Source organism: Ahaetulla prasina, chromosome 4 (genome assembly GCF_028640845.1).
Source record: "Ahaetulla prasina isolate Xishuangbanna chromosome 4, ASM2864084v1, whole genome shotgun sequence".
Lineage (NCBI taxonomy): Eukaryota > Metazoa > Chordata > Lepidosauria > Squamata > Colubridae > Ahaetulla > Ahaetulla prasina.
The window spans coordinates 87923222-87950506 of NC_080542.1; the positions used below are offsets into that span (position 1 = coordinate 87923222).

Sequence of the window (27285 nt, forward strand, 5' to 3'; positions counted from 1 at the left end):
TCTAAATAGTTTAACAGTGTTGTGAGAATTAGTTGTTTAGCAGTGATGGCATGGGGGGAAAAACTATCCTTGTGTCTAGTTGTTCTAACATGCAGTGCCCTGTAGCATCATTTTGAGTGTAGAACTTGAAACAGTTTATGCCCAGGATGCAAGGGGTCTGTAGATACTTTCACAGCTCTCTTCCTGGCTTATGCAGTATACAGGTCCTTAATGGAAGGCAAATCAACTGTTTTTTCTGCAGTTCTAATTATCCATTGAAGTCTGTTTGTCTTGATTGGTTGCAGTGCCAAACCAGACAGTTATAGATGTGCAGATGACAGACTTATTCAAGGGAATGCAAACTTCTGTCCCTGCCGTATTTACAGATGGATTCAAACCCATAAATAACAACTATATAACCATTTTTACTTTTATTGAAAAAGATTACATAACTGTCTCTTTCTTACATTTCTGTTCTTCTAAGAGAGTTCCTCATAAAAGATGTCTTTTTTTACTTAAAAAATAAAGTTAGTTATAAGTCAATAATAACAACATGTGTTAATTCTTACTGGGTAATTTTAATCTTACAGGTATGGCAGGTCAATGTGAAGCACAATATTTTATTTGTACATGGAAGTGTTCCTGGTCATAAAAATTGCTTAGTAAAGGTAAGTTTGGTACTTAGAAATGAACAGAGAATGGCTTACAAAATATTAATACTGCTGTTGCACACTGCTGGGTCATATTCAAGCGATCATCCACTAGGACTCCAAAGTGCCTCTCACAGGTACTGTTTTTGAGCCAGGTCTTTCTTACTCTGTACTTATACCTTTAGTTTTTTCTGCCTAAATGTAAATCTTTGCTTTTTTCCACATTAAAATTCATTTTATTGGACAGAGTCCTTTGTTCAAGTTTGTCAAGAACTTTTTGGATCCTGGGCTTGTCTTCTGGGGTAGTGGCTATTCCTGGCAGCTTAGTGTCATCTGCAAATTTGATAAGTTCCCCTTCTATTCCCTCATCTAAGTCATTTCTGAGGATATTGAAGAGTACTGGACCTAAGACAGAACCTTGTGGTACTCCACTGCTTACTTCCCTCCATGTCTATGTAGTATCATTAAGGACTACTTGTTGAGTACAGTTTGCCAATCCATCTAATGGTCATGTTGCCTATTCTACATTTTTCTAGCTTACCAAGAAGTAGGTTGTGGTCTACTTTGACGAATGCCTTACTGGAAACTAAGTATACAATGTCCACAGCATTTTATGGTCTATTAATTTAATCACTTTATCAAAGAACGAAATAAAATTGGTTTGGCATGATCTGTTTATAACAAACCCATGTTGGTTACTAGTTATATTTGTTTCTAGAAGTTTGTAGATCGGTTTTTTTGATGATCTTTTCCAGGATCTTCCCAGGTATTGATGTTAGGCTGATTGGTCTGTAGTTTCCTGGGTCTGTTTTTTTCCTCTTTCTTGAAGATGGGAACCACATCAGCCCTTTTCCAATCCTCAGGTACTTCCCTGGAACTCCAAGATGTGGTACAATGGTTCTGAAATAACATCTGCCACCTCCTTCAGAACTCTAGAATGTAATCTGTCAAGTTCCAGTGATTTATATTCATCAAGAACATATAAGTGTTCCCTTACCATTTTCTTGCTTATTTTAATTTTTATTTCTAGTCTGTCTTTTACAGTAGGTTTTTGGTAGGTTGGGCTATAGTTTCTTTTTGTGCGAAGAATGATGCAGATAATGAGTTAAACAGTTCTGCTTTCTCCCTACTGCCTGTTATTTCCTTGCCATCTTCTCTCTTTAGTGGACCAACTGTTTCCGTGACTTTTCTCTTGTTGTTAATATGTTGAAAGAAATTTTTTTTGTTATCTTTGACTTTTAACATAACAAAACATAACATAACAACATAACAACAGAGTTGGAAGGGACCTTGGAGGCCTTCTAGTCCAACCCCCTGCCCAGGCAGAAAACCCTACACCATCTCAGTCAGATGGTTATCCAACATTTTCTTAAAAATTTCCATTTTTGGAGCATTCACAACTTCTGCAGGCAAGTCGTTCCACTTATTAATTGTTCTAACTGTCAGGAAATTTCTCCTTAGTTCTAAGTTGCTTCTTTCTTTGATCAGTTTCCACCCATTGCTTCTTATTCTACCCTCAGGTGCTTTGGAGAACAGCCCTCTTCTTTGTGGCAACCCCTGAGATATTGGAACACAGCTATCATGTCTCCCCTAGTCCTTTTTATTAAACTAGACATACCCAGTTCCTGCAACCATTCTTCATATGTTTTAGCCTCCAGTTTTATTGAAGTCTGTGTTCATTCTGAGCCTTTGCTTTCCGGACTTCATCTTTGCAAATTATATATGACCTATATCTGGGATTATTTATTTAATGGATTTCTAGGGCTGCCCAGTTTAAACAATGAATCTACTGTATGTGATATATAACAAAAACAATTCTACATTTAAAAGAAACCAACCTAGTACTCCTCATTTGCCGACTACCTAAATTATCAACCATTTGCAAATACAGTGGTACTAAAATGTATTTTCTGACCAATGTATTTTCATAACCCATTTATGACCCAATTTTATGTGCCTGATAATGCATGCTGTAGTGAAAATAATACTGTTATAGCTCTTGAAAGAACTTTTGTCTGAATGTGTAATGTAATGGGTGAATAAACTGGGAAAATAGAGGTGAGGGATTCTGTCTAGGGAATGAGAAATAGGTGCAGAAAAAAACTTACAAAGGATCCACCCTAATTCATCTGGCAGTAAAAAGAAATAGTAGGAGATCTGTACTTTCAGACTTGCAAGATTCTATTAATGTAGTCTTAAAAGTAGGATTATTTCCAATGGTGGGATTCAGGCAGTTCACACTGGTTCAGCCAAACCGGTTGTTAATTTCTTGCACAGTTTGGCGAACCAGCTGATCCCATCACTGCCTGGCCTCGCCCCTCACCTCCCAGTCACTCCTTGCCTGGCTTGAGAATAGATTTATATACATAGCGCTCTGGATTGTAGCAAATAATAAGTTAAGCAGGTTTTATGTTTAATATTCAGGAATAAATACAGGCTGTGGATGTTAAGGTTTTTATTTAGACATTATTCTACTGATATTTCTGTTACCTGTATGGTTTTGCTGCAGTTGACAAAAATCATATTTTTTCGGTAAATATTCCCTTAAAATTCAACCTATTTTAACACAGATTTCTTTTTTGATATATGCATAAAATTATTTTTATTCATTAATGTCCACATTCAGTAAAATATTTTCCTAAATCAGAATTCAAGGTTCAGTGTAGACTACAATTAGGCAGGAGCTGAACGAAGAATAAAAAATAAAGACATAGCTTGCTCCAGGTTTATGGACTAAAAGAAAAGATAGAAAAAAGGATGGAAAGGAGGAAGGTCACCTGTTTGAAAACAGACATGAATTCTTGATATTCTCATCCTGTTTATTGCTATGTTAGGGAATGGTTTATTGGCAAATAACAGTCTGGAGGACAGTCTCTGTGGCTTCTGTGATTACAGTAGACACTGTTCTAGAAATTACCTGCCTCATTTATTGGTTGATGATTGGACCAGGCTCATTTTCAGGGCATAGTTTTCCTCTGGCTAAATGAAATACGAGAATTATTTTCTCCTTTCCATTGTAGCAATTGTAACATTTTTATTGCAATATTATTATTTAATGTAGAGTTTTTGGCCAGGCTAGGTTATTAAGTTCTCAATCCAGAATGGAGAATTAGAGCTAAAAAAAAGTCATTAATTTTACTCCCTTCCTCCCCCGGTACATTTATATTCAGTTAGGTTGCATTTTGTTTCCATACCTATTTTATTTTGAAAGGTGTTTTATTAAGAACATTTTTTTCACAAGTAATGAGAAATTTGTGTTATAATTATGGTTCAGTCAGCACAAAAGTATATATTCGCTTGTTTTTTAATTCCTCCTGGATCATGAAAAGTCTGTTTCTTGTTTGGTGGGATTACTTACAGAAGTGTCTGAAATGAAGATATTTGGATCAAGCAGATCAGTATTTGTCTTCAGAAATAAGCCTCTTGATAAGAGATAAATATTTTCATACTCACTGGGTGGTAATAGTAGTTGTGCCAATGAAAGGCAGAGACTTAGGGAAGGGGTGATAGAAAGTTGATGATATATTAATTAAATGAATATTTTCATTTAACACCTCATGGCATGTTTTACAGTGAAATCCCAAAATCCCAATACTAGAGAAAGAGGAGCACAAATTTAGAATATGTATATAATAAAAACTCTACTACATAACTCACAAATCTTAGTTGTGAGGTTGATACATGACTAGTAACCTTAAAATTAATTAAACAATTGATGATCATTTAGCATTTGTTTGCTGTCTTCTTTGTACTTGATCAAAGCCATACATACTTCTTCAGTAAACCCTGTTAATTTATCTAGCAATGCTCTTTCTCCAAAAATTAATACCAATCAAAAGAGAGAAAAGGAATGAGTATTAGCTATAAATTCTCTCATATCTCACTAAATTCCAAGATACGCAATTTAGTAAACCAGAATTATACACATTAATATAAATAAAACTGATTATCCATGCAAATAAAAGAAAATCAGTCAAAAACAATATAATTTCTAAACACAATAACAACGAATACTACCAACATAGGTAGGCTTAAATACCAAAGACTCTGTTGTTACTTATCCAAACAATAGGCTGGTCCCCTAAATTCTGATACATTAACAACTGTATATAATGTGATGCTCGTACCATAGTATGGCCAATGCCTCTAATCCAGAAGTTAGCAGAACTATGTTTCTTTTAAACTGCCTTTCAAGGGGTTTGTATGGTAATAGGACATCACCATAAGGGGGAATTGGAAGTTCCAGATCTTCTCTGACTCAGGTGTGGCAAATAGATATCTTAGAATGTAGCAGAAGCTTTACGTGTTCATTTTTTTCTTATTCCCTCTTTTTTTCCCTTCTACTCAAAGAAACTGCACAAAATAGAATGCAATCTATTGGTGAGCTTCAGAGATTATCTCAGCAGTGCCCAGAATATTGGACTATTGTCTGTCCACTTTTGTTCAGTTCAGCATATTTTGAAGAGTGTATCAACTCAACAGTGATTTGGAAGAAATGCTTTGAATCTTGCCTAAGCACAGCATCTCTCTCTTATTGATTAAAAGGTGCTTTTTTTATTTCTATGAGAATCAGAAAAAAACAGCTCTTTAATGAAAGTTTTAGAAAAGCTGCATCCTGTATTAGGTTTGTGCTGAAGTATGAACAGCCATAAAAAATGTCATCAAAATTTTCTGATGCTTTAAAAATGAGATATTTAATCCACATACCAGGTTACAGTCTTGATTAGCGAAATTTGCTTATATTCAGTAATGTAAGTTAGCTGACTAGTAGCATCTGTTTTCTTAGGAAGGTATTGACTGGATGATTTTTTTAATGTAATTGTGGTGCTACAGAGCAGGAAGTCTAATCCTCATTGTATAGGTGAAACAGGTGAAACAAAAAAAATTAGAATATTGTGCAAAAGTTCATTTATTTCAGTAATGCAACTTAAAAGGTGAAACTAATATATGAGAGACTCATTACATGCAAAGCGAGATAGTTTAAGCCTTGATTTTTCATAATTTTGATGATTATGGCTTACAGCTCATGAAAACCCCAAATTCACAATCTCAGAAAATTAGAATATTACATGAAATCAATAAAACAAGGATTGTACATAGAACAATATCGGACCTCTGAAAAGTATAAGCATGCGTATGTACTCACTACTTGGTTTGAGCCCCTTTTGCATCACTTACTGCCTCAATGCGGCATGGCATGGATGCCATCAGTCTGTGGCACTGGTGAGGTGTTATGGAAGATCAGGATGCTTCAATAGCGGCCTTCAGCTCTTCTGCATTGTTCGGTCTCATGTCTCCCATCTTTACGGTTGGGCAGGTGCCAAGTCCTGCTGGAAAATGAAGTCTCCTAGTAGATGGCTGCATTGACCCTGGACTTAATGAAGCACAGTGGACCAACACCAGCAGATCACATGGCTCCCCAAATCAACACAGACTGTGGAAACTTCACACTGGACTTCAAGATCTTTCAGTGTGTGCCTCTCCAGTCTTCCTCCAGACTCTGGGTCCTTGGTTTCCAAATGAGATGCAAAAGTTGCTCTCATCAGAAAAGAGGACTTTGGACCACTGAGCAACAGACCAGTTCTTTTTTTCTTTAGCTCAAGGTAAGATGCTTCTGATGTTGTTTGTTGTTCAGGAGCGGCTTAACCAGAGGAATATGACATTTGAAGCCCATGTCCAGTGTGAAGTTTCCACAGTCTGTGATGATTTGGGGAGTCATGTCATCTGCTGGTGTTGGTCCACTATGCTTCATTAAGTCCAGGGTTAACACAGCCATCTACCAGGAGATTTTGGAGCACTTGATGCTTCCTTCTGCAGACTAGCTTTATGGGGATGCTGACTTCATTTTCCAGCAGGACTTGACACCTGTCCACACTGCCAAAAGTACCAAAACCTGGTTAAATGCCCATGGAATTACTGTGCTTGATTGGCCAGCAAACTCGCCTGACCTGAACCCCATAGAGAATCTATGGGGCATTGCCAAGAGAAAGATGAGAGACATGACACCAGACAATGCAGAAGAGCTGAAGGCTGCTGTTGAAGCATCCTGGTCTTCCATAACATCTCAGCAGTGCAACTGGCTGATAGCATCCATGCCACACCGCATTGAGGCAGTAAGTGATGCAAAAGGAGCCCAAACCAAGTACATATGCATGCTTATACTTTTTAGAGGTCCGATATTGTTCTATGTACAATCCTTGTTTTATTGACTTCATGTAATATTCTAATTTTCTGTAATTGTGAATTTGAGGTTTTCATGAGCTGTAAGCCATAATCATCAAAATTATGACAAATCAAGGCGTGAACTATCTCGCTTTGCATGTAATGAGTCTATCTCATATATTAGTTTCACCTTTTAAGTTGCATTACTGAAATAAATGAACTTTTGCACGATATTCTAATTTTTCGAGTTTCACCTGTATGAAAAGAGACTCTGTACCTATAAGAATATAATTTGCTTCTTTTGGCTTAGAATGAGTGTGAATTCATCTATTGTGGCCTAATAGGCTGTCCTGTTAAGGTTTATCCAACAGATTTTTTTAAAAACAATTGCACTTCGTATGTAAACAAAGACCATTACAAACCCGATGAAACAATTATTTAATTCCAGTTCCAAATCACTCTAAGCTAATGACTCATTTTTATGCATAAGTTGCCAGTCTGGAGGAATTGTTAAATTAATTTTGTTGTAAACCAAAGTAAAGCCAGGTTCATGTTTCAATCTCAGCCATAGACATTCTGACTGATTTTTATCCAATCACTTTTCTTGATCCAATATACCTCCCAGGATGATAGTTGGGGGGGTGGGAATGGAGAAAGGAGTACTGTGTGTCCTGCCTTGAGGCAGTACTGTATGTAATCCTGAATAACTAAATAACAAATGAATTCAGTGAGTCTGATTCTTAAACTAATATTTTTAATAAAATACTTTTTTGCTGGAGGCTTTGTTATCAGCAGGTATAAAAACAGTGTATTGATGTAATCTTTAGTTGCTTGGCAACCTTAAGCTAATGTGCATCTTGACAGAGGCACATTTTTAGAAGGCATTCTTCTAGGCAAGCTGAATGTAGCTTAAATGAATGGCATAAGTTCTTTCTGAAAATTTAATTTTTAAAAAAAAGTGAACATCACATCTTTAAACAGTGCATAGTTTTATGCTCACCATGCATTATATTGAATAATAGAAAAACTGTGCAGAGAGTTTTGTTTTTCTATTTTTAATATAAATAAACTGGAATTTATAATACATTAATCAGCTTCTTGGTCCATAACTGGTGAAATGCTCCTGGTTTGGACCGGATCACCCTATCTGGTAGCAATGGTGGCGGGTGGTTCGGAGAACCGATAGCAAAAATCCCTGCCCCACCCCCATGCCCAACTGAGCCGCGCGATCATTAGAAGTTTTTTTTTTTTACTTTTAAAAGCATTTTTTTTCGGCCGAAAAAATGCTTTTAAAAGTAAAAAAAAGGCTCTGATGATTGCGTGACTCAGCTGGGATCATCAGAGGCATTTAAAAGCATATTTGTAGAAAAAATGCTTTTAAAAGAAAAAAAAGTTGGTCACGCCCACCCAGTCACATTACCCACTACCACCAAGCCACACCCACAGAACCAGTAGTAACAAATTTTACATTTCACCACTGTCCATAATTTTTATAATTGTATACATTTTATAATCTCTTTAAATAAATAGGTGGTATATAAATGTATTAATGTACAAAATAAGCAGTTCCAAGTCCTGTGTAGTGAAGGCCGAGTTGTAAACTTTGAATTAGCAAACTATAAAACTTTGAATTTATTTTTTATGAAAATGAGAATGTTGAATCATTGCTTACTAGTGATATTTTGATTCCTTGCTGTATTCCCATAGCTGAATGAAGCAGAATAAATAAAGCAGAAAAGAATAAAAAATAGTGTTCTTGTGCCAGTTCTATCGCTTAATTTTCATTGAAAGATAAATTTGTCATTGGAATATCTCATGTAGGAAAACTGTTTCAGAATTGTTTCTTTTGTCCTTGCTTGTGACAACACTGGACAATATTCTCTCATTTGACAAGACACTATAGTGTGTGTGTGTGTGTGTGTGTGTGTGTGTGTGTGTGTGTGTGTGTGTGTGTGAAATAAAAGCTGGCTTTCCTTAGCTTGTAATAGAGAAGATGAGACTAAAAAAAATCTGAGGCATGATGTAGTTAAACAATGAGTGGAAGCTAACAATGTTACTAGGTAATTTACCAACATTACAAGTTAATGTAGGCAGTAAATAAAAATAAGTGTCTGATACACAGTTCACGTGGGAGAACTTATTGACCTGCTCAGCAAGTTGCTCAGCATTCAATAACTCTTATCAAAGAAGCAGTCAAGATGTCTTACAGAAAGAAATTCTGACACATAGCCTTTGGGTAGTATTTTTGCTGAGAGGAAGTGCTTTTCTTTGCTACATAGGTGTCTCCAACTTTTTAATATATTCCTAAAAATGGTTTGGTATAGCTGTTCAACAACCGTATAAGTGGTTACATTACTTGCTACCCAAACATGCTCACATTGCTCAAGTTATTTTTAGTTATTCTGCTTTGTGGAATTTTGGAGGGTCACACTTGAAAACTTTGCTTTCAACAGCATAATTTTGTTGGGGGGGAGGTTGTATGTTTCTTAATATAAAATAAAAATAGAAATAAAGACAATGGAAAAATTTGAAAGGAATAGGAATAGAGGTGATAAAATGAGGAAAGGGGGAAAAGAAATTTAAAAAAACAAAAAGCAGTAACTTCTGACTTTTTTCAGTATAAAAAAATAAGTAGTAAAGTTATAATGCCAACTTTTTAGTTTTGCCAAATAATAACCAATAGCCATTCATTTAACTCAGTTGTCAAAAATCAGACTCAAAGTTTCATTAAAACTCTTTTACACAGAAAATCCATAAGCAGTTTCTAAATAACTGCAAAATTATTTACATTCTTGTTCCTAATTAATGCAGTCAGCTTTATTCATCATCTTTTTAATCCATTCCTCCATTGTGGGAGTTAACATTTCTTTCCATTTCTGGGCATATATTCTTGTGGCTGACATCATATATAGCAGTAGAGTTCCAACTCCCCCCCCCCCAATTCTTTAATAATTCTAAAAAAGTTTCTGGTTTCCATTGTAAATTCATTTTTAAAACTTTCTGAATTAAACCATCTGTACCCAATATTTCTTTTTCTTGTCCCCAACTTATGATAAATGTTTGATTTTTAATTGTTGGTTTTGTTACTAATGACAGGCAAAAATCAAAAACAATAATAAACTTTTAAAGGCAGCTAGTACCTATTTTATTGGGAATGTTTTGAGTTGTGTGGAATTTTATTATGCTTTCTTTTCAATTCCTCTGGCTCTTATATTCTAGATCACTGACACAGTTTTACCTGCCTACCAAGATAACCTTAAGAATCCACCATTTCCAACATTTTTTGCTGATTCTGAAGAGCTGCCTGATGAGCTGTATGACGAAGAACTTTTCCAGTTCACTGAACCCTCCATTGCACTCTCTGAGTCCTGAAGAATTCATGGCTATTCTACCTTCAGTCTTCAGAACTAAACATGAAGCCCTCACTGAAGGGCCCTATGACTTCCTTAAGATGGTGTCCACATAATGCTGGATCTTTATTGATTTCCAGATCCACTACTAAATAAAAAAAATTCTTTGAAACCGAAAAGAAGTATTCAGTAACATGATTACAAATTAATATGATTCATATAATAAATATATATTTTTATGTTGGTAATTTAGAAATATCTGCTGGTTTGCACACACCACATTTACTATTGTGCAAAGCCATCTGTCTTTTCATGACACATATCCTCAAGTCCTTTTTGGTTCAACAGACAACATCCAATAGCTGAAAAGAAATAGAACTGGCAGGCATCCACAGTTGCCTAAAATATTATGAGATAGATAAACAAATTCAGTAAGAGTCTGTGTCAATGAACTTAATAGGGCTTGTTTCTAATTAATGCACACATTTTTTGTTATGAAAGAAAAAGGTAATGTGTAAAACATCTCTTAAGGTTTACATCTGTTTTCATATGAAGACATATTTTGCTTTTTGCAGAACATGCTTATTTCAACACAAAGCAATCCTCAAATACAAAGAAAAATTGCTTTGAAATTATCAATATCATTCTAAAATTGTTTTCTCCCTAAGCATTCATAGGGTCACCAACCATAGCATAGGGTGTGCTTTCTTGCTGAGATAGCTGTCACACCTTCTTTTGAATGCTTATGAAAAATATCCAGGGAGTCCATATGGAAAAAAGATAAAGATCAGTATGATTCCTTAATCAGTTCCACCATAGCTCTTTGCATTAAGAGCTAGGGTGCATCTGTAGCAGGCCTTTTTAAACTTTGAATCAGAAGGAAGTTGCTCTGGAAAATCAGGCATAAAGGAAGATTTTTAAGAATCTGCTTAAACCATTGCTTTTTGAGAAACCTGCTGAACTTCCTTCCAAGCAATCCAAACCTACAATAAAAGGCTCTTGTTGGAGCAGCTGCTTTTCCTTCGATTTATATCATCATCATTATTTCTTCTCCTTCCTCAATTTTTCCCCAAAATGAACCTAGCTCAGGGCTGTCAAACTCCCAGCCCATAGGACGGCTGCGTCACGCACTGGCCATGCCCACACCCGGTTTAGCAAAGGGGAAAAAAGGCCCAATACATCACCTGATGCTGCCATGACAACGTGAGTTTGACACCCCTGAGCTAGGTAATAACTTCCCAAGCCAAGGATGATACTTTCTCAAAGACTTGTACCATTTGATACCAAATACTGAATATGGTACTGGAGTTTTGTATTGCCTTTTTCAAGAAAAGAAATGCAAGAAAATAGATCCACTAGCCAATCAGATTTAATCCAACTCACCTCAAAAGCAAACTGGCTGGAGATGCAAAAAGATAGAAAGGAGGGTCAGTTATCCTTGGCAAAGGCCAGGGTAAGGAACCAGGCCTTTATTTATTTCCTTTGCAGCAAATACAAGTATCATCACAAAATTATTTCTTACTCTTATGATTACAACAAAGCATTTTTTTCTGTTACCCATTTTCAACTCATCAAACTCACAGCTTATAAATGCATGCTTTCTGTTTCATGCAAAAAGTCTAGTGAAGAGTCCGTTCTTTAAGGACCTTCAAAATACTAGTAAGGTGGGAGTCATTCAAATTTTGAGGGAGAAATTCCAGTTGGCAGATGTTGCTATAGAAAAGTGCATTTGCATTTCCCAGTAGGTGGCATTTAATCAATGGAATCCAGAGCATGCTAGCTCTGCAAGATCAAATTAGCTATGGCAGACAGGCATAGAAATAAGAGTCTTAAAAAGTCCAGCTGCTTTTGAAAAAGCACTTGGGACAACTATGACCTGGATGACTGAGAATCTCCATAGACAGTAAGAAATAAAACTAATCCTGCAGAGATTATCCAGGTATCTGCAATTCACTTCCATAATCTAAGACGTTCTAGAAACCCCTTTTAAATCATATATGCCATGAAAAATTGTTTAAATTTCTCCCAGATATTTTTGATGCATATATACATGTAATGGAACAATTAACCAGTGGAACATCTTGCTGAAGTTGTGGGTGCTTCATTAATGGAGCAGTAAGAAGCCACTTGTCTGAAATGGTATAGGGTTTCCTGCTTGAGAAGGGGATTGGATTAGAAGACCTCCAGAGTCTCTACCAGCTCTGTTCTACATATTTATGTATACAAAAATTACCCAAAAGAATGGAAGGAAATACCTTAAAATATATCTTAGTATGTGCACTAAGCACCCTCAAATAATATGCAATTATTTTTATTTATTTATTTTATTTATTTACTTAATTTACATTTATATCCCGCCCTTCTCCGAAGACTCAGGGCGGCTTACACTATGTAAGCTTTTCACCAGGTTCGCCTGGTTCGCCAGTTGCGCCCCTTTCTAGACCGGGATGCCCTATGCACGGTCACTCACGCCCTCGTGACGTCTCGTCTGGATTACTGCAATGCTCTCTACATGGGGCTCCCCTTGAAGGGCATCCGGAGGCTTCAGTTAGTTCAGAATGCGGCTGCGCGGGTCATAGAGGGAGCCCCTCGTGGCACCCATGTGACACCTTTCCTGTGCAGACTGCACTGGCTACCTGTGGCCTTCCGGGTGCGCTTCAAGGTTTTGGTAACTATCTTTAAAGCGCTCCATGGCATAGGGCCGGGCTACTTATGGGACTGCCTGCTGCTACCGAATACCTCCCACCGACCCGTGCGCTCTCACAGAGAGGGACTCCTCAGGGTGCCGTCAGCCAGGCAGTGCCGTTTGGCGACACCCAAGGGAAGGGCCTTCTCTGTGGGGGCTCCCACCCTCTGGAACGAACTCCCCCCAGGACTTCGTCAACTTCCGGACCTCCAAACCTTCCGCCGCGAGCTTAAAACACATCTATTCATCTGCGCAGGACTGGACTAGATTTTAAATTTAATTTTAATGGGTTTTATTATATATATTGTTCTTTTTAATTATTTGGCTATATCAAATAAGTTTTTTAATGGATATTTTATTCTGTATTTATATGCATTTTTTTTATTTGCCTGTGAACCGCCCTGAGTCCCCAGGGAGATAGGGCGGTATACAAATGTGAAAAAATAAATAAATAAAATAAATATGATTGCGATCTGGTACATGGAAACTTTTTCACACATATGACCAGTTCTCAAGCATCACAAAAAATGAGATTGCAATCTTCACTGCCAGCTTCTCCAGAAAGTAATTGGGGAAATTGGCTTGGAAAATTGCAAGCTGCTGCTGCCTACCAAAAGAACTCTCTTTCTCTTGGCCCTTGGGTCTGGAGCTGCATTCTGGCAAGAATTGAATTCCTTCACTGCACCTCACTGAAAGTATTCCTTTCCACACATGGAAAAGAGATGACATTCTTCTGTGGGGTGCAGAGATGGAGCTGGATCCTCATGACCTGAGCTTCATTTTTGCACCCCATCAAAGGTGTGTTTCTTTTCACACATGGAGAAGCAATACACTGAAATACTATAAATCATCCTTATCCTCATCATCAACAACTACTACTAACTACTAACATAGTTGCACTTTGAACATGAACATTTTTTAAAAAGAAAAATCATTATCAGGCCCATTCTATTGAAAAAAAAATGTCTCTAAAATTGAAACACTTACTACAGTTTAGAAGAAATATATTTCCTATTTAGCTATTTCAATATTATTGTGGGGGTTTTTTTGGACCACTGTGCCTTTTAATAATTGTTTCTATATATTCTGACAATACTATTGTAAACCGCCAATAAACAAACAAATACATAAAGAAAGAAATCCCCACACTTGCACAACCATTTGGTTTTTTTATGAGGAAATTAGCAGGGTCCCATGCCTGAACTTGTTTATGTAGCTGTGTCCTTTTCATTAAGACTGAGAAGTGATAGGAGTGTATAGATAGGAGTGTATAGAAAGAGTTTCCACAGCTACTCAGATGCCCTGGATGCAAAAGGCAGTATCGTATCTACCACATGAACGCCTTTTCTCCATCCCATTGTGGCTCCAGGCAGGGTTCTAGGAGAGCATAACTGCTCGTAAACTTGAAGAGGAAAGAATTTCTGGAATTCTTGTAAAAAAAGATACAACTAGTTATATCTTGTTATAGTTCGGGGTTCTTCTTAGGCTAGGTACATATATACCAAATAATTTTCAAAATAATTGTTCCAGGAAATCTGCAACTGTGTTTAAACTCTCCATTTAGTCCATTGAGTTATCACAAGGTATTTTCATAAGGGACACTGTATTTTGAACAGAAATATAACTGTGAATGTGAAATGTTTTCAGTAGTAAGAAAATATTTTTCTAACCCTTCCATGTGATGCTGCTAATGAGATGGAGACCAAGAATGCAGATAGAATTGATAAAGCAGTTAATCTGATTGTGTTGCTGCTGCCAGAGGAGGCATTGGGTCTTATGGCTTTTATGTTGTGGATTTTTTAATGTTGCAAGCTGTTTGGAATCACCAAGGTGTGAGTTGAGCAGTTATGCAATTTTGTTTAAGAATTCTATTCAGTTCTATTCTGTTCCATTCTGTTGCACTCCACTCCACAGTGTTGTCTGTGCTCCTGGAACTTCAGTAGTATATCCCAGGGAAGGGAATCACTTTGAAGGGTAAAATAGAGGGTTAAACCAACTTGAGGTTTATTTTTTTTGAAAGCTAGTATGATCAGTGGATGTATATATTTTTGTCTGTGAATAAAACAAGGAATCTAATAGTCTATTGAAAATAGAGAATAATAAGATTTATCAATTGCTGGATAAATGAAAAAAATATTATAGTTTCCATCGTTGTGTGAAGACTGAAATTAAAAAGAAATGGGCCACTGATCTAATCCTATGTAATTTTTCTTACGTTTATATACAATTATGGAATTATCATTGAATACTGGAATAAAATTGATGTTCTTTTGATTAGATACCAGTTAAAGATTCAACTTTCCTGCTTTCCAAAAAGTTGGCACAATTCTAGATGAATTTTACTTAGGCATTGTGAGATGCAGTTCATCTTTTCTGTCTTGTTTTCAGTAGATAATCAGTCAATAGAATTTACAAACCATCCACATTTCTGTCTTTGATAACATTCAGCAGAGTAAGACAGTAATCAGAGCAAGGGTATCTTCATAAACAAGCATGCATGAATTTATGAATAATGACAAGGAGCAAAAATCTAATAATATGTGTATATTATTTAAATTAAACCACAATAAATACCACAGACTCAGACAAAATGGAACGTTATAAACTAGCCTCCAGTGTACATTTTGGATCAAGGTAACAGAAAGTGATGATATCACAATTTCCATTACAACTAAAAGATACAGATTATATACTGTAAGGTTCACCATTAATATGTTTAAGCTCATAAATCCCAAACAAGAGACTTAAACAGAGGCTTGAGTAAAATAGCATTTAATCTTGATCAAGTTTAAATGGTTAGTTGTTCCAAACACATAAGAGGATACATGCAAGGAAGACTACGAAATCATGAAAGAAAGCAATGTCCTCTTATATCAAAAAAGGACTTTGAAGCAGGGGTGAAATGCTCCTGGATCGGACGGGATCGCGCGATCCAGTAGCGATGGCAGCTGCTGGTTCGGAGGACCAGTAGCAAAAATCCCTGGCCCCGCCCCCCCGCCTCTGCTGAGCAGGACCATCAGCAGAGGTTTTTTTTTTTTTTACTTTTAAAAGCCGGTTTTGCTTCAGCCGAAACAGGCCTTTAAAAGTAAAAAACAGCAGAACCTTACTTGTACTCTTACTTGTAGAAAACATGTTTGTAGAAAATATAGTTTGACAATTGCCAGATACTTCACCCGATACACCAATAACAGTTCAGGACGCCAGCATGTCTGTCTTATAGCTTTAAAGGCATAATATATATGTCAGTGTCACAGGAAACAGATATTTATAGCATGCAGGTATACAAAGACATCATATCTCATACATAACAATTAGCAAGTTTCTATCCCTTACATTCCTCCCCTTTTTTTAAAAATGATGGTGAATAACCATTCTATTCAGCATATAAATGGGAGCGTTCCTATGAGCATACATTCCAGCTTCTGCCCAGGTAGTCAGCCTTATATCTGAACTCTGGAGGCCAGCAATCTTTCTCTGGTCTATTTCCTCATAAACAGGTACACAGAGTGGGCAGTATATAAAAAAGAAAATGCTTCATACTAGCGGCTAGACAATTACACATAGGCAAAATTTCCAATATAAGCCATCTGGAGCATGCCAATTACCACATCCGTCCATAACCTATTCTAGTCTAGTTATTTTCAAATGGGTTACTAGGTTGTGTCGGTTCATAATTGCTGATAATGTATGATTTTTCACACTTATCATTGCATTATCTGCTCCTCCCATTTGTCCTAAGAAAATTTCAAATATTGAACCACTGCATTCTTATATCTTCAGGGATTATGATATCACTATCTCCTAGGACTACTGATCATGTTTCTATAGGACCAATCCCTTGCACATTTCAACAATCACAGAGTTGCAGTTCACAAGTACAACAATAATTACAATCACAAAACCAAGACAATATGTAGAGTACGAAGCTGCACAGCTGCTTTTAGGATTTTCAGATTGAATGAAAGAGTCCACCAATCAGGTCAGAAGGACAAAACTTGTTTCTCTTGCAAAGAGAAAAATCCCAAACAAAACACATGCATATCATCATGACCACATTTTTGAAAAAGTTCATTCTCAGTTGGTCTCCAGGAATCATTTGGCACATATTAAGTTCTTTCATGGGGCAAGTTTCTCTTCCACCTGACAGAAATCTAAGGTGTTCAGGACTTGCTGTGACAATCATTCTCAAATACAATCCTTACATGAATACATGAAACAAGAAAGAAAACCTTACAATGAATTTCCACCCTCCCCCCATAGTTTTTCCAGCTGTCTTCTGGGTATTGAAAAAAATCTTTTGATCATTACATGTCCAATCATTACATGTCCATTTCTTTATTGGGAAGTTCTGCTCCACTTTGGTGCTGTGGTGACTTTCAGTGGAGGTTGGATCCAAACCCAATTACTGGCTCAAATGGATGGAATGTCTCTTTTGGGGAAAGCATCTGGACCCGTGTATTCGGCTTCCATAGGTTTGAGTCATCTGCAGGGCTAAAAGGCATGAGAAGGGGTCCCCTCCTCCTCCTTTTCTGGGTGAGAAAAGGCATTGTTGGAGGATTAGGGAAGGGGGCCAAGGGGGGATAGATAGCTTGCAGGTAGAACTTGAAAAGAAACAACTCATCATTAATGCAGGTATTAAACAATAAACTGGTCCAATATGTTCCCATATGAGAAAAGGTAGCTGGATTCACATGCTTCAGGAAGGAGATGAACAGGTAAAATCATTTAAACAAAAGTACAGAGAAGAAAGAAAGTTGAATTCTGTTCTTCACCCTGTCTAGGTAGCCGGTCCATCCTGGGCGAAGTCAGTTTCCTTTTTTCCAGCACTTTTAATTCTTTTCTAACAATTTAAAATTCATACCACACAAAAGCAAGGGCAAAGAAGAGATAACAAAACTTGGGAAGGTGGTTTACACACAAATCTCAGTTCTTAACAAACATACTAAGTGGAAGACAGAGAAAAAGACAAACAATCAACAAAAACCCAACACCCTCCCTTTTATTCATGTGCAGAACTTGTTCACTAACAAATCCACAATAGCAGAAACTTCCAAAAACAAATCACATCATATCTTAGCAAAATCAACATTTGTCTTACTTGTTCAAGCTTTTCTAACTCCTAACTCCTAACATTAAACCTTTACTTCAGCTTAATTAGTGCCTCAAGCTTCAAATTCAAAGCTTGACTTAACAAATTAATTCCTTCACAGCACCAGTATTCGATCACCCTTCTAAATCTCTCTCCACATCTTGTAATTTTCAAACTTATCTCTGAAATAGTTCCTAAAACAGGGCACATCTTGTGCTGCTAAAAAATAAACAATACAAACAAATAAAATACTATAGGATGGGGCGCCTTGACTCTGATTCAAAAAAAATATGCACCCATACATTAGAAGATAGCCATTTGTCTGAAATGTTGGATAGCCATTTGTCTAAAATTATGTAGGGTTTCCTGCCTGGGCAGGGGGTTGGACTAGAAGACCTCCAAGGTCTCTTCCAACTCTGTTATTATGTATGTTTATCTATGTTAACAGCTTCAAAAAATAAAAAGCTAAATGACGCATTTTGAGTCAACTCTGTGCTTTGAAAACATTTATAAATGTATAGGTTTACTTAGGCAGTGTAAACCTCAAAAATTTCCAGAAAAAGAAGAGAAAAAAATTAAAAATTAAAATTAAAATAAAAAATGTATTGAGCGTGGAAAAGAAGATATATCTCCATAGCTTTTATGCAGATGAAAAAGACCAAAACAGTGAAAGGCAAAGGCTGCAGGAGCCTATTTCACCCATTCACCCCACCCCCATTCTTCTCAGACAGGATCAGCAGAGAGAAAAGTGGACGGGGGGAATGGCTGTTTGGTAATGGCTGGAAAACAGCACTTTCCTCCCCTTTGCCCACCCCCCTAACCTGGCTCAACAGAGAGTGAGGTGGGGGGAAGGGTAGTTAAGATGAGCCAGCGAGGACAGAGAGAGAAAAAAATTCCAAAAATAACTTATTGCAGAAAAAAAAATTCCAAAAGTAACTCATTGCAATCAGGCTGCTTGCAGAAACAATATCTCATGCACACACATACACACACATACCATCAAACAACATTTGCAGACCTGGGGAAATTGTCCCTTTAAATCTCGGAGAGCAGTTTAAATCATGAATGTGATTGTGGGCTCTAACTACTCTCAGCTTCCCACAGTTCCAAGCTGAGAGGTTTATGTAATTTGCAGGCTGGCCATACAAAACACAATCAATTCAATCCCATTCAATTCTACATGCTATTATGATAATGCATATCCAAGAATTTTAACAGAACTCAAACCAAATTGATCCTGGGTCTTCTTACCATACATAACAGCATCTATCTCTTTAAGCACTAGAATGTTACTACGTGTCTCTGCCCTGGGGTGTTCTGGGCGTTATCTTGTTAGAGTCAGGACTATTAAAAATCATTCACTTTTCCGGGAAACAATGATAAGCCCTTTCTGGGGGAATTTTAAGGACGATTCCCTGCTGAGTGCATTTTATTATTGCTCCCAGCTATGCTAGGAAATCTCTTCCCAAAAGGTTGATGGGACATTGTGGCAGGAATGCTTGAGTGATCATACCTGAAAGTAGCTTGTATAAATAAAAGAACCCTTCTCCAACCATGACCACTGCATGATTGACTTTTGTCTCAATGTACGCCGTCACATAAATCGTCATAATAATAGTATTCCAAACTACAATTTTAAAAAAGCCAACTATGACCTTATCGCTTGACTGGCAAAATCTATTCTCAACCTGCATCACTGCCGAAGACCAATATAAAGTATTCCTACTTGAAATCAATAGAATCATCAAACTATAGGTACCACAAATCACCACCAAAATCAAAAAACCCCAAACAAATTACTCATATCAATAAAAAAGCTTCAATCCCCCCAAAAAAAATCCCTCTGGAAAAGAAACAAAAAGGGCTATGTAGCTAATTTCAAAAACCGCTACAGAAATATTTGCAACCAAATAAAAACTGAATGCACCATTTACCACACCAAGCAAGAAGCAGACCTTCTACGCACAAATTCCAATCGTGCTTTTTATAATTTTGTGAACAATAAACTTAAAGAATCAAGAGCTATCCCACCACTAAAAGAATCTAACGGCAAAGAATGTACTGATGAAACAGTTAAAGCAAACCTTTTCAACACATTCTTTGGCTCAGTCTTTGTTAACAGTGATGGCTCATATCCGACATTCACCAATCGTACTAACAATGAGTACAACGACTTAACACATATAGACTTCACAGAAGATAATGTTGAAAAAGCTCTTGGCAACCTGAAACCATCTTTATCTATTGGGCCTGATGGACTATGTGCATACTTATTTATTTATTTATTTTATTTATTTATTTATTAGATTTCTAGACAGCCCTTCTCCTGAAGGACTCAGGGCGGTGTACAGCCTTATTTAAAACACAAAGGTACACGATACAAATCCCAAATTTAAAATACATTTAAAATGAAATATTTAACCGGCCAATTTAAAACTAAAACGGTCAAAAGACCGATATAAAACCCTAAAATATAAAATTATAAATAGATTAATATAATTAAAATTCAATTAAAATTAAGTTAAACTAAAATATTAAATTAAAATAATATTTAGGCTAGTCCCGCCTAAAAAAACTTCTTAAAAAAACTTTCAATTAATATAACAGAACCCCTAAGCATAATTTTTGATAAAGCTTTCATGACTGGTTCCCTTCCCTTCCCAAACTTTGGTCTCTAGCCACAGTCATCCCCATCTTCAAAAAAGGAGATCCCAGCCTAGTTGAAAATTATAGACCAATCTCTCTATGCTGCATCAACTGCAAAGTAATGGAATCTATCATCAACCAATCCATTACCCTCCACCTAGAAACAAACAACCTACTCTCTCATAAACAATTTGGTTTCAGAAAAAAATTATCATGTAACGTACAACTTCTCCACTGCAAAAACATATGGACTACAAACCCTGATCAAGGCAAAGCAATAAATGCAATCTACATAAACTTCTGCAAAGCTTTTGACTCAGTAGTACATGATAAACTTCTCCTAAAACTAAAATCCTACGGCATTTCAGGACGTCTTCACAATTGGATAAATGCTTTCCTGTCAAACAGACAACAAATGGTCAAAATCGGCAACGCTCTATCAAATCCTGTTCCTGTCAAAAGTGGTGTTCCCCAAGGCAGCGTTCTTGGACCAACTCTCTTCATACTATACATAAATGATCTCTGTGACCTTATCTCAAGTTATTGTGTTCTCTTTGCTGACGATGTAAAACTATTTAACATCACCAACAATACTTCTACCCTTCAAAAAGACCTTGACTTTGTATCCAATTGGTCTAAAACTTGGCAACTCAGTGCTCAGTCTTACATATTGGGAAAAAGAACCCTAACACCAAGTACAAGCTTGATGGACATTACCTTACAGATGACCCCCACCCTGTTAAAGACCTTGGAGTTTTCATATCAAATGACCTCAGTGCCAAAGCCCACTGCAACAATATAACAAAAAAAGCTCTAAGAGTTGTAAACCTAATTTTACGCAGCTTCTTTTCCAAAAACTCTACACTACTAACCAGAGTATACAATACATTTGCTAGACCTATTCTTGAATACAGCTCACCTGTCTGGAACCCATACCACGTCTCAGACATTAATACACTTGAACGCGTCCAGAAATATTTTACAAGAAGAGTTCTCGGCTCCTCTGAAAACAACAAAATACCTTATACCACCAGACTTGAAATCCTGGGATTAGAAAACTTAGAACTCCACTGACTCCGACAAGACCTGTGTTTAACACACAAAATCATCTATTGCAATGTCCTTCCTGTTAAAGACTACTTCAGCTTCAATCGCAATAATACAAGAGCAAACAATAGATTCAAACTTAATATTAACCGCTTCAATCTTGATTGCAGAAAATATGAGTTCTGTAACAGAGTTGTTAACGCTTGGAACTCACTACCTGACTCTGTGGTCTCTTCTCAAAATCCCAAAATATTCAACAAAAATCTGTCTACTATTGACCTCACCCCATTCCTAAGATGACTATAAGGGGCGTGCATAAGTGCACAAAAGTGCCTACGTTCCTGTCTTATTGTTCCCTTTCATTATATCAAATTAATACTTTTGCTTATATATATACATATTTTAGCCTATATTATATATATATATTAGCCTATATACATGTTTGCGTATACTGTTGTGACAAAATAAATAAAAATTTAATTTTTTTTTTAAAAAGAGTGAGATCTGTCCCCTACTTTTAGCTCCATCAGAGAGTCTGAGGGAGTAACTGGCCCTCCAGAGCCCCATCAATAATTTTCAGGATAAAATTCAGGGGTCTGGGCTGACACGAGGGGTGAAGGAGCTAGGGTTTTGGGATTTCTGGCCTGAAGCCTCCCCACCCAGTGACTGGACTGGGACATTGTTGTTCAAGGGGCATTATCTCCTCCAAATTGAAGACACCGGGCACATTGATCTTTATGGATGGAGGTACTCCAGGGGTTAACTGAAGTTCTCCTCCCTCTTCTTTGTGGACTCAAGAAAGCAGCTGCTAAAAGTGGCTTGCTTTTGCATCCTCATTTCTTATGTTTCTTTGTGTTGGGGTTTCTAAGCCTTAGCAGTGGGGGTTTTCAGTTTTGCAATTTCTTTCTTTTGTCGGGGGTGCTTTGACCCACGAAAGTTATGTTTAGCAAAACATCATTGGTTGGACTATCAGGATCAAGATCAGTAAACCTCTGGAGCCTATCCTTCAAATGATTCAAAAAAATCAATGGGGGATTCCTTGGGATTTTGAAGGATCTGATGAACGCAGTGGAAGTTTACTTGTGATTTTTTGTTTTTTGATACCCAGGTTTAGTTCTTGCAGGATAAAATCCCTAATTCTCTGGAGTACGAGGGCACTCTGATCTGTGCTGGGGTTGATCTCATAGCTGGGGCTAAAAGGAACCAGGGGTTCTGGCCATAAGGCTGGGGCATCATGGTTAGTTTGAATGCCTTGTTCTCTAGCAGCCTTATAGTGTGCCATGATGGCCTTAAGAACTTGTTTTTCCTCAGTAGATAGGAGTGCTGACAGGAGAGTAAAATGTCAGGCACATTAGGTCCATGAGTGGCCATCCCACATCGAACAAGTTCTACATAGCTTTGGGGGAATTCCCTGCAAGGTGGGAATTCCAATTGAAAGGATCCGGATACACAGACTGAGCTGCTTGGGGTGCTGAATCTTGTGAACCAGGCTGCAAATTGGACTGAGGTGCTGTTAGAAGCACTTGTCCTGCAAAGCAGGCAGAAATGCTGCTGGAGGCACTTAAGCCAATATAAAGGCACAGCATTTGCATTGGGGGAAGGGGGAACATTGTAATATGGTGTTGGGGAAAACTCTTTTTCCTCTCCAGTCACTTTGGCTAGTTTGTTTCTTTTTCCAAAAGTGTCAAGGGGCAAATCTTAGAAGAGGATGTTGGAGTGAGCCCACATGCTCTCTGAATCTCTGGCTGACAGAGGAGGTTGAAAAAGAAACCAACATAGAGTTCCTCTTCAGTTCGTCTGATGGTAACCAAAAAATCAGTGAATTTGTTGATAAAATCTAAATCAAAGCTGCCTTCTGGAGGCTTAGGTTGGCCAGATGGATTTAAAAGCAACTTTGATTGCTATGATAGGTCTTAAAGTGTCCCAATGACTCAATACACAGTCCAAAGGGAAACACAGCTCTACTCTTCCAAAGAGGTTTATCTTTTAAAAGGGGATTTACCTGAGTCAAGCTCGGGGTCTGGCCTCACTCTTCTTTTTCCAAAAAAGAATTTCTCGGGCTAGGGACAGCTTGGAGGTCTTGGTCAGACCCTTCTTTTCCCACAAGAATTTCTCAGGCTTCTTCCGTCAGGGGTTTTTGAGTTGGTTAAAACCCTCCCCTTCTTAGTAAGGGACTTTTGTCCAGTGAGCGGGGTTTGTCGGGCCCTAAACGCGGAACTGACAAAACTCTCCTTTCCAAAAGGATTTCTTGGGCTCCCCTTTTAAACTCAGAGTTTTGACCAGAACCCACCCCTTCATTGCAGACTTTTATTCTAACAGTCACCCACCTTTCAATGCAATCTTCTCTGATCTTCTCTGGCTGATCTTCTCACGAATAATCAGAACCACAGATTAGATCTCCGCAATCACTTGGAGGGCAAACCTCTAGTAGGAATTTCCCTCCTCTCATTCATGCACACACAAAGCAACACTCCCCTCTTACCTCCCTCCCAAAAAAATTTCAACTCACCTAGAAGAGTACAATCTTCCCTCAATGGGGTGTTCAGGTCTGGCTGGAATCAGGATCTGCTGGCATCCAACATCATCAGTTCAAACGTACTGGGAGTGCTCTTGACATTGTCTGTGGCCCATGCAAGTTTTTCCTGCCCACCATTTTGAAGGCCTGCTGAACCTCAATGGAGTTCAGTATTGTGGAAGGCTAAATGCAGCCGTTTTGAAGAAAAGCATTGCCTTCGCCCCACAGTTTGGGTGCCAAAAATGTAAGGTTCACTATTAATGTGTTTAAGCTCATAAATGCCAAACAAGAGACTTAAACAGAGGCTTGAGTAAAATAGCATTTAATCTTGATCAAGTTTAAATGGTTAGTTGTTCCAAACACATAAGAGGATACATGCAAGGAAGACTACAAAATCATGAGAGAAAGCAATGTCCTCTTATACCAAAAAAGGACTTTGAATAATTCTTTAGGAATGTCATAAACCTTCAACTCTGGCATCTGCGTATCCTGGAATCTGGTTTTTTATCCCCCCTCCCTAGGGTAGAGCCTCTTAATGGGGCATCATTTAGGGTTATCTCTTTTCTGATCATCTCTTTTATTTACTTGGCCATTTGGCCCCCTGATGTGGATGGAACTTCAAACATGAGAATCGTTCTCAGCCAGAATGGGGTGGGGAGAGATCAAATGATGGGCTCTGATCAAATGATGGGACATATAATTTGACAATTGCCAGATACTTTCACACGATACCCCAATAACAGTCCAGGACGCCAGCATGTCTGTCTTATAGCTTCAAAGGCATAATATATATGTCAAGTGTCACAGGAAACAGATATTTACAGCATGCAGGTATACAAAGACATCATATCTCATACATAATAATTAGCAAGTTTCTATCCCTTACAATACTTTCTAAGATTAACTATTGTGATTAAGCTTTCTAAAAGGACAAGGTAATGAGAATGCTTTAACCTTCTTGGGACACAGTACAGATTGTGCAGGGAAAATTAGAACGTAGGAGCACAATCTCTCTGGTTTTCATTAGGTTCTTAAAAAGATTTTGGTATGACATCAATCACATTATTATCCTAGACTTCCTGGCAGGTTTGGCACCATTTTGGAGTATTTGTTGGTTCTATTCCTTATTACGTTAAATCCAGAAATTGATGCTTAGGAATCTCTAGTGCTGATAGTTTTACCAGATTGGCAAAGATAAATTAGATAATGATATATACCTTTCCCTTAGATATATAGAACTTTATCTTCCCATGTAATGGTTGAGCATGTAATGCAAAATTAAACAAGTAATTATTTTAGTTACCGAAGGATTAGCCTTGGGTTAATTGGGGGGCGGGGAGTTGTTGCCCTATTTCTAGGATACCAGTATAGAGTACAATGACCTTTCTCAGCTTTCTCATTTCAAAGTCTTGAAAACACATATTCCATAGTTTGGAAAGGCATCTTTATCACCTGCTATAAACAAATACTTCTTTACTTCTGAAGGGTTTCCTGCAACATATATACTGATGTCTTTGTATACCTGCATTTCCTTTCTCATGAAGAACATACTTACTGCTGTAAAAGTACATCCTTCCTGCATTAACCTACATTAAGATCTAAAAATCTCTATAAAATGCCACTGTTTCCCACAAGAAATTGTCACCTATCTCAACTAGCAGAAGCAATCTACACACATTTGTAGTGCTCAGCTTTGTAGTGCTAATAGGGGACCAAGTGGCTATTTAGAAAGACAAAAAGAAGGAAAAGATAACACTACAGAGGAATGCAAATTTAGAGTTAGATTATATCACTAACCTTTACTAGGGGATACACAAACCAGATTCCAGGATATGCAGATGCCAGTTGATGGTTTATGACATCCCTAAAAATACTTCAAAGACCTCCTTTTGGGTATAAGAGGACATTGCTTTCTCTCATGACTTTTGTAGCTCCTTCCTTGCATGTATGTATGTATCATCTTATGTGTTTGGAACGACTAACCATTTTGAGCCTGATCAGAATTAAAATGCTATTTTACTCAAGCCTCTGTTTAAGTCTCTTGATTGGCAGTTATGAGCTTAGACATATTAATAAGTGAACCTTACACTTTGATATTTTCATGTTTGGTAGAAATAGACAAAGCGTTCCAAGCACAAGGTAAGAAGAACTTGTTCTTTGCAAAGTTCAGGTAAATGAAACCATTGAAAAGGAAGGGAATGGTGGATCAGCACCTTCTATAAGCTAATCAGAAACTCCCATAGAATGCAAACCTAATTTTAATGGTACTGCAGTTTTGATGGTTTTGGAGGCATCATCTTCCTTTTCAATGGTTTCATTTAACAGTTAATGCAATATCTTCAATTCTCTGGGGTTCCCTGACTGGCAAAACAGGGTTATGGGATCTTCAGTATTCCTGACTATGCTTTGCTCTTTCATGTTATGTAATGTGCAAATTTCTTATTCTGGCTTGGAGTAAGGGCTTAAGTAGTCATACTCTATGAACTTTGCTTCTGAAATCTTGATTTGTCCCTAACCTCTGATCCATGGATCAGCACCAGTCTGTGGCATGCCAGAAACTGGGCTATGCAAACAAGCAAAGCCCCATCTGCAGGATGCAGGAAGAACATGAAACCATTCCCTCTCTGGTCTGTGGAAAAACATCCCTGGTGCCCAAAAGATTGGGGGCCACTGCAATAGAATATGGGACCCAATTCTGCTGGATTGGGGACAGAGCAATTCAGGATTATATTTGACATTGTGACCTTTAGCCTTTTCTATCCCATTAATTGATATCTATACAAAAAGTGCCGGGCAACATGTTTATGATACCCAACTACATTGATTTTCTACTCATCCAATTCCAATTTAGTTGGTTGAACATTAAATTCAGAAAAATGGAGTACTCTTGGAAATATGAATTATGTTCAGCTCTATTATGGATGGACTTGTATCACTTTGAAATAATAAGTCCACATTCTAAATGCTTTTTTACCATCAAATGTCTCTGTGTTCCCAGTGCCAACAGTGACTAGAAAGATACTCTACTATGCCATCTGTAGCCACTCCTGAACCAGTTAATGTGCATATGAATAACTATACCATGATAGCAATTACAGTACATCAGGATGTTTTACATGGGACTATCCATGCTAGCAGGTTTAATTCATGCAAAATGCTAC

At 37.4% G+C, this 27285-nt stretch overlaps 2 protein-coding genes across 3 annotated transcripts in view; one reads left to right on the top strand and one right to left on the bottom strand.

Moving 5' to 3' along the window:
* The window catches only part of MRPL3 (mitochondrial ribosomal protein L3), a 65300-nt gene extending 54985 nt beyond the window's left edge, over positions 1-10315 (top strand). Inside the window, exons 9-11 of one of the 2 annotated variants that reach the window (XR_009155189.1) lie at positions 570-647; positions 4980-5174; positions 10011-10149. Coding sequence is in view for 1 of the 2 variants with exons in the window: in XM_058184188.1 (XP_058040171.1) it covers positions 570-647; positions 10011-10163 (231 nt within the window). In the remaining variant the exon portion in view is untranslated. Of the gene's footprint in view, positions 1-569; positions 648-4979; positions 5175-10010 lie in introns of both variants that reach the window. The other variant, XM_058184188.1, reaches the window with a different exon arrangement.
* The window catches only part of LOC131198914 (uncharacterized), a 165593-nt gene that overhangs the window by 57501 nt on the left and 80807 nt on the right, over positions 1-27285 (bottom strand). The gene's annotated exons all lie outside the window — the stretch shown is intronic.